Here is a 9,222-nt window from a genome sequence, read left to right as displayed (position 1 = left end):
CCACAAAAATACATCAACCCTTCCAAACTCACACCTCAACTTCATATTCAAGTTTCCCACTACAATCCTAAATCAAAACAACTCACATATTTAGCACAACAGACTTAGAAAATAAAACTCACATGCTACTTAAACCATAAACGGTAAACATGCCAACACCAACACTCAAGGGAATTACCAACATTTTAATCTCTCACCAAGGAGACAATCACCTTAGATTCAACCGCTACAACTATAGATGTCAGAAACTTCACCAATCGCAAACTATTAGTACACTCGACAAATCAATGTATCACTCACATCTAAAGTTCTAGTTGGCTAGCATAAGGCTTCGTTCACTATTACTGGCACATATGTTCGCAACACGAGCGATACTATTTAACCACTACTTCTTACATAAGTAAGAAGTATCAAAACCAATGAGTAATCATCAACTAAGCTATATCATGTCTTCCAGATAAATCCTAAGAACACAATGCACACAAATAAATAAACAAAATCAATCATCACATTAGCACATCAATAAGTTACAGTCAAATCATCACATTACTCATATACCAAACAAGCATAGTAGACTCATAACTCACGGCCGATTGGATCAACCAGGCTCTGATACCACTAAATGTGACACCCTTACTACCCCAACACATATATAATATAATTTAATTAAGAAGAATAAACTTTCAAAGGGTTCGTAAAAGGGTTCACATAAACCTTCAAATCTGTTCTTTCTTCAATATAAGAGAATGACTGAAAAATAAAACTTGAAAGGTAAAATTTAAGAGTTTACAATTTTAAAATCATTTATTACAATACCAAATCCATATAAATATTTTGTCCTATAAATCCTCTGCCCCGATGTCACACTATAAGAGCATTCCCATAATTTAACTGTTGGCATTCTAGATGCCACTCGTAGCCGGATCTTCTTCACCTAAAATATCCACAGTTTATACGGTGAGAAAAGAAAATATCTATATGCAAAGTACATACAAACACATCACAATATAATCTCATCATAATTCATTATTTAATAAAATATATATATATATATATATATCAATCATTCATCATCTTCACATCTCAATTCACATTTAACATATCTCATTTCACATACATATCTCAATCCATCATAATCCACACCAATTATACAATTTACAACATCATTTCCATATTCATAATTCATGTCAATCTTACAATTAACAATATCATTTCCACATCCATAATTCACACCAATTTTACATTTAACAAATATCATTTCCACATCCATAATTCACACCAATCTCACAATTAACACTATGCCAAGACCTCGCCACATCTGACACAAGTGATACAGGTTAATTGCCTCCCACACCAAACCAGGGTCACGCCCTCCCTGTAGCATCACTTACCTAGGGGTCGTGCCATCCCTAGTCATTAAGGAGTACGCTCGTCCCTGAAGCATCACCTACCCAGGGTTCGTATCATCCCTGATCATCCAGGAGTACGCTCGTCCCTGAATCATCAACTACCCAGGGTTCGTATCATCCCTGATCATCCAGGAGTACGCTCGTCCCTGAAGCATCCGCTACCAGGGTTCGTATCATCCTCGATCCTTTAGTGTGAGGAACCACAATCACATTACAATCCACATAGTCTCTTGCAATTAACTCTATGTCAGGGCTGCCATAATCGACATAAGTGGTGTGTGTTAACTGTCTTACTCATCCCACAACATGCTAGGGTCACGCCCTCCCTGTAGCACCACTTACCCAGGGGTCGTGCCATCCCTAGTCATTAGTGTGAGGAAACACATCGCAATCACATTTTTAATCATGTCCATACAACATCTCATCTCATATCACGATTCCATATCACATACACAATTCCATATCACATACTCAACAGATAAGTCTAACAAAATAAGGGTTTACACATTCTCAAACAATTCACATCTCGATCATCAATTCTTATAAAATAATATAAGAATAACATTCATAAACTAATATAATAAACATTGTAATTATCAATTTAATATAATTTTAACATAAACAGTAAAATCCCCAATTGTTCCAAAACCTAACTCACAGGCACTTTTCTACAATTTCGTTCTCCCTCTCAGATCATCATTCTTACAAATTATTAGCATATCTATAATCCTCAACACATACAGAATCTAATGGGATCCTCAATTTCTCAAACAGAAATCATCCAATTTTTCACAACCTAACTTACAGGCACTTTTCTATAATTTCGTTCTCTCTCACAGAGCATCATTTTCACAAGTTAAACATATATTCGTAATCCTAAATATATGTAGAATCACATAAGATAATTAATCCTCCAAACAGAAATAATTATAAAATTATTCATAACCCTAAGGGCTCTTCCTCTACCCAATTCCCTCATGTAACTCTACATATAAATAATCTCCTTTTCCTCCGTACCTGGATAAATAGGAACTCGGGCAGAACCTCCTCCTCTTTTTCCTTAAACAAGGATCGGAACTAAAACTTGAGTAGAACCTCATCCTCTGAGTTCCTCTTGGTCTTCAGAGAGAAGAAGAGGAACGAAAGAGAGAACAGAAGAGAAGAGAGAGTGAGAATGAGAGGTGTGTAGAAATGAGAGGATTTGAGGCCTATTTATAGGATTTTTCGCCCACCTACCACTACGGCCCGTTCCAAAATCGGAACGGCCCGTTCTGGGCCCTTCAAACCTACGTAAATTTTTCAACTGGAACGGCCCGTTCCCAAACCAGAACGGCCCGTTCTCCAAACCAGAACGGCCCGTTCTCCCATCAGAACGGCCCGTTCTTCTTCTACAATTTTGGCCATACTCACTATTCCAGAACGACCCGTTTCGAAATTGAAACGGCCCGTTTTGGGCCATGAATTGGGCCTTTGGCCCACGAAAAATGAGCTGTTACAAACTACACAAATCCACAAAATATCCAGCATGGTAGCAAAATTAAAGCATTGAAAGCACAGAAACAAACAAGAATGTGGAATGCATATAAACTCGACTCCAATACTCTATTAAAAAATTGAATCAAACAAAAACTCTATCATCTCCCCAAACACGGAGAGATGATAGAAAACGGAGTGGAAGTTGAATTCATTAAAGAAAGCTAATCTGGTTGGATGAGAATAAGTGGGTCATGGCGTGCAAAGAAGAAGAGAAAAAGATGAAATTGGTGGAGAAGATGATGCATAAAAAAGCACGTGCATGTGGCGTAACTCCCATGCAGCATGTTGAAGGTATGAATTGCTCACCAGTCAGAACAGGTCTCAAGTAAGGCTCTCACGCAATCCAATTCACTTCTTTCTTTGTATCATATGAGTCTACTACTCCTTACAGCCAATTTATATATATCAAATTCTATAACATATATATTATATTATACGAATGTGATGTGATTATACATATTTAATATTTTATTAAAGATTGTGCACAAAATTATATTGATTTAAGAATCTATCTAATGTCGCTGAATTATAATATTTTTATATCATATCAATTTAATTTATCTTACAATCAACATTTATACATTTAAATACAAACCAGTATCATTTATCTTTTATCTATTTATTTATTCTCTTTTTTCTATTTCAATGACATTTAGTTTTCAAACCTCTTATATTTTAAATAACTACCCACTATTTTTTTTTTAAAATACAGAGGCACAGAAGTGCCTATTTTTCCTAATTAGAAATTAGGTTAGTTCTTTTGATCGAGTATCTTACTAAATTAAAGATTAAATTATATTTAGTCTTTTATCTTATTGTTTTTATATTTATTTTGGACTTTTATCTTTTAAAATATTTATTTTAGTTTTTTATCTCCTAAATTTGGATCTATTTGATCCTTTTGAAACGATAATTATTTTAATACTGAGAGACAATTTTGAATATTTGATTAACAAATTCAAAATTTAAAATTTGTCTATATGAAAATTATTAAACACACTTGAAGTTTAAAAAAATAAAAAAAGTGTTTTAAACATGATGAAAGTTCTATATAAATAAATCCAAAAAGTAACGAAAACAATTCTAAAACTTTAATTTCATGTTATTTTGTAATTGCTCATAAAACATAATTTTTCACATAATTTTCTCTATGTTTATAATTTTTTTTATTCAAATGTTAATTGAATTTCATAGTTTTCATATAGGTGAATCTAATTAGATAAGTTTTAAGTTTTGAATTTGTCAATTAAATATTCAAAATTATCTCTCAAAATTAAAAATAATCATTTCAAAAGGATCAAATAAATCCAAATTTATAAGATAGAAGACTAAAATGAAAAATTTAAAAGATAAGAATAAAATGAATCTAAAAAACTAAGATAAAGGACCAAAATTATAATTTAACCAAATTAAAATTAGTATCACTACTAGAAAAATGAAAATTAGAGACGGAAAGAATCCGTCACAAAATTAAAGAAAATCCGTCACAAAATTATTAGTGACGGAAATGTGACGGATTTTGGGTCGTCACAAAAAATGGCGTCACAAAATATTTAGTGACGAAAAAATTCAGTCCGTCACAATTAGTGACGGAAATATGCCGTCACTAACTAATAAATTTTTCGTCACAAATTACTTAAATAAATGTTAATTCTTGAGTAAAATTCCGTCGCAATTTGTGACAGCCTAAGAAGTCGTCGCAATTTGTGAGGGAACGCATTCGTCACAAATTGTGAGGGATTCAAAATCCGTCACAAAATCCTAATTTTTTATTTTTACAAATTTTTAAATAAAAAATAATTAAATTATTCCATATTTATTAATTATATAATATATATTATTTTCACCTTTTTTCTAATATACAAGTCTTAATTATAAAGTGTATTATATAATATATATAATACACTTTATAATTAATTATATATATATATTTACTTTTTATTAATTATATAATATATATTAAATTTTTCCATTTAAGTGTATTATAAAGTATGATGATAATATTTTTATATATTTATTGATAAACTTAATTGTACTTTTTATTAAATGATCAAGCACAATGAATTTTCTAGTGTCAACCATTATATATATATATATATATATATATATATATATATATATAGTTATATATAATTATATATAATTTATAAATATACTTTTATATATTTATTTTTAGCTTGTTAGTTAAAATTCAAATTAATATTGTCTTTTTATAATTTTATAAGTATTTTTAAATTAAAAGTTTTTTTCTAATTCATATTTTAATTTCTTATACTTCAAAATGACAACTTATTATTTAAATTAATTCATTTCTTATGTTTTAATTTTTAATATTTTGATGAAAAAAATATTTTAGTTTCATAATTTTTTAATTATTTTTTTAGCAAAATATTTTTTATTTATACATAATTCTTAAATATAATAATTGTGCAATAAAATTTTCTGTTTTGAGACGGATACGTAATCCCTCACAAATTGTGACGGAATACAATTTTTAAAAATTTTCCGTCACAAATTGTGAGAGATTCAAAATCCATCACAAAATCCTAATTTTTTATTTTTACGAATTTTTAAATAAAAAATAATTAAATTATTCCAGATTTATTAATTATATAATATATATTATTTTCACCTTTTTTTTCTTTCTAATATACAAGTATTAATTATAAAGTGTATTATATAATATATATAATACACTTTATAATTAATTATATATATATATATATATATATATATATTCACCTTTTGTTAATTATATAATATATATTAAATTATTCCATTTAAGTGTATTATAAAGTATGATGATAATATTTTCATATATTTATTGATAGACTTAATTGTACTTTTTATTAAATGATCAAGCACAATGAATTTTCTAGCGTCAACCATTATATATATATATAGTTATATATAATTATATATAATTTATAAATATACTTTTTGTGAGACACCCTTCCTTCCTTCCTTTCCCCAACTCTCTTTCACTCTCTATTCTCACTCACCTCTCTTTACACTCTCCTTTCCCGGTTTCCTTTTCTCTGATCTTAGCTGGCTGTGGTGATCTTAGGAGCTGAGTAGTGGTGTTGGGTTGCTAGCCGAGCTGTGTGGAATTCCTCCCAAGCCATTCTTTTTCTTCTCTCCATTTTCTTCATCCTGAAGCTCGGAATCTTCTACTGAGGTAAGGGAAGCTACTTATTTTGGCTATTTTCGACTTGGAATGAGCTTTAGATACTCCTATGTTGCTTGTTGTGGGATGATTTCTGGCTGAGATGGATTAAAATTGAATTTTTGGGGTTTCGGAACTTTGAAGAAATTTCGGGGATGATTTGTGTTTGCATGTTGAAAATGAGCTGTTTTTATTGATATTTGATGAGAATGGGAACTTTTGGCTGAATTGCATGTAGTTTTGCTGTTAAGTTTTGCAGGATTTGGAAGATTTTCGAACTTGGGGAGAGTTACTGATGAGTTCGCGCTGGGCGCTGTTCTTCGCGCCGGGCGCGCGACCACCAGGAGACTCCGTTTAGGCAAGCCGCTGGGCGCAAAGCTGTGTGCACCGGGCGAGCTTGCAAATGGGAGTCTCTGGTTGGCCCGCGCCGGGCGTGACTTGGGCTGCGCCGGGGGCGATATCAATGGTGACACGTTTTGGGTATTATGGTGCCGCGCTAGGCGCGCGTTTGGACTCGCTGGACGCGGAGGCTCCTTAGGAGTCTCTTCCAAGAGAGCACTGGGCGCAATGCAAATTGCGCCGGGCGCGAGACCTTGGTAGGTCTCTTCCTTCCCCACGCTGGGCGCGAGTTAGGCCACGCTGAGCGCACGAGACTCCTTAGAGTCTCTGCCTGGAAGGCGCTGGGCGCAATTAGAATTGGGCCAGGCGCGTGAGAGCCCTGAACTCTCAGGTTGAGTCTCGCCGGACGCGAGTACTCTTGCACTGGGCGTGATGGCCCCTGGTGCTTTCGGGTTGAGCTGCGCTGGGCGCAACCTCGAGTGCGCCAGGCGCGAAAGGAGATATTGAAATATATGATGTTGGCTGTTGAATTTTGCTGAGATTGTTAATCAATGTTATTATATGCTGAACTAAGTTGTATTTGATGAATATGCTGTGATGACTAGGTGATAGTGATGAGAAAATAATGTGAGGCTGTATTAGAGGTATATTGTTGAGCTGGAATCGATGAATTAAAATGTAAAATTTTATAGTATAGTGGAACTATAGAGGGTTGGGCCGAATCGTGAAAAAAATAAGTGTGTTGAATTGTTGTGCTGTGCTGTGTTATGCTGTGCTATGTTGTGTTGTGCTGAGTTGGGTGATATTATAGTCGCTAAGTCGGTGCTGTTGTTGCCGCTTTGCGGTGCTGTTAGGGCCACTTAAGTGGTGTTGTTATTGCTGCTAAGCAGTGCTGATATTGCCGCATTGCGGTGCTGATATTGTTGAGTGGTATAAGCTGTAGCTGTTGTTTATCATATTGCCATATATTTATATGTTGATTTTTAATTACACTAGCTTACCCTTTGTTGTTTCCATGATGTTTGGACTGCAATGATCATACTATATATGGGAGCAGAGCAGGGATAGGTGATAGACTAGTGGTGAGTCTTCAGCGGACCGGCGGAGCTGATTTTCTTTTGTGACTGTTTTGTTGTTGAGCTACTTGGGATAGTAGCATTGGATTGAAATTTTTGTACACTTTAACTTTGTTCAGATTGGACCATGTATATGTATATTCTAGACTCTATATGTATACAGTTGTTCTTTTCTGTGCGGCGTTTCTAGTGTGCTGTGCCATGTGTAGTGACCAGCCGGGTCGTTACACTTTAGTGGTATCAGAGCAGTTCGAGTCAGTGGACATTCTTTGGGGGTGGTCCCTTTAGGCTTTTGTTGTGTTAGCTCTGTGTTGTGCTGTCTTGCTGTGATGTTTGTTGTGCTGAATTTGCTGTGATGATTTGTTGTGCTGTTGATTGTTGTTTGGTTTAGTTATTGTTTACTAAAGATGTTGTTACTTTTGTAAATGATGACTAGGACCAACGAGCAGATAGCCCGTGCCATAGAGATGATGGTTATAGCTATGCAACAACAAAATGCCTATTTTGCTAGGATGGAGGCTGAGAGAGCTGCAGCTGGTGCAACAAGACCTACAGGATCACAGGAGAGTCGGGACCTTGCTGAGTTCCGGAAATGCCATCCCCCACAATTCAAGGGAGATGCAGATCCAGAGGCTGCTGACCGCTGGATATGTGAGTTGGAGAAGACCTTTGTTGTTCTGGGATGTTCTCCAGAGAAGAGGCTGGCATATGCTGTGTATATGCTGGTGGGAGACACTGAACATTGGTGGAGAGGCACCTATCAGATGCTTGCTGCTAGAGGAGTTACAGTTGATTGGGAGTGCTTCCGGACGGTATTCATGGGGAAGTACTTTCCAGAAAGCGTGAGGCATGCCAAGGAGGCAGAGTTTATGCGACTGCATCAGGGAGGGATGACAGTTTCTGAGTATGCGATGAAATTCGAGCACCTGGCTCGTTTTTATTCACAAGGTATAGCTGAGGCCTAGATGTGCAGGAAATTTGCTGATGGGTTAAGCTATGAGCTGAAGAGGGTGGTGGTGCCTATGGCCATCGCTGAGTTTCCGGTCTTAGTGGAGAAGGCAAAGGTGGTGGAGCGGTTGGAAGGTGGTAACCGTGCTGTGAGGACTGCTGGGGGCCATCTGGGTCCAAGAAGGGTGAGAGTCAGAGGAAGCTGTATGATAGGCCCCAACCACAGCAAGGGGGTTCTGTTATTCGGAAATCTTCCAGTGCTGCTAGTGGGGGTAGACAGAGTGGAGGGCCACTCTGAGATGTTACAGGTGTGCTGGGCCCCATTTTGTCAGGGACTGTCCACACATAGAGAGCTGTTGTTTCAGATGTCATCAGATGGGCCACGAGTCGTCCAACTGTCCTATTAGGAGCAGACCAGAGAGGAGCACTCAGAGGAGTGATGTGCAGAGGGCTGATACTTAGAGGAGTAGTGCACAGAGATCTGGTACTCAGAAGGGTGACAGACTTGCTACTACTGGTAGGGTATTTGCCTTGACGGGTGCTGAGGCTTCGACTTCTTCTGATCTTGTGAAGGGGAAGGGCAAAGCTGCTGGTAAGGATGTGATGATTCTCTTTGACTTTGGTGCTACGCATTCCTTTATATCTTATGCATGTGCTACTATGTTGAGTGTGCCTGTTTGTGATTTGGGGTTGAGATTGCTTGTGTCGATGCCCGCTTCTGCTTCGGTAGTTGCTTCCGAGTTGTGTG

At 35.9% G+C, this 9,222-nt stretch overlaps 1 protein-coding gene across 1 annotated transcript; it reads left to right on the top strand.

The window, feature by feature from the left end:
* Positions 1-3,136: 3,136 nt before the first annotated feature.
* On the top strand, positions 3,137-8,491 carry LOC145956122 (uncharacterized). Its single transcript, XM_083071682.1, has 2 exons — positions 3,137-3,236; positions 8,061-8,491. Exons 1-2 carry the CDS (start codon positions 3,137-3,139, stop codon positions 8,489-8,491), a joined length of 531 nt encoding a protein of 176 aa, XP_082927808.1.
* Positions 8,492-9,222: the final 731 nt, after the last annotated feature.

Source organism: Cajanus cajan, chromosome 3, assembly GCF_000230855.2.
Source record: "Cajanus cajan strain Asha chromosome 3, NIPB_CcT2T_4, whole genome shotgun sequence".
NCBI lineage: Eukaryota > Viridiplantae > Streptophyta > Magnoliopsida > Fabales > Fabaceae > Cajanus > Cajanus cajan.
Note: the sequence above shows the minus strand (reverse complement) of the source record. Positions and strands in the feature narration are given on the sequence as shown.

Coding starts and splice junctions, on each gene's coding strand:
- LOC145956122 (XM_083071682.1), top strand. CDS start 3,137: ATGGCGTGCAAAGAAGAAGAGAAAAAGATGAAATTGGTGGAGAAGATG. Junction 3,237..8,060: donor TCCCATGCAGCATGTTGAAG/GTATGAATTGCT, acceptor AGAGAGCTGCAG/CTGGTGCAACAAGACCTACA.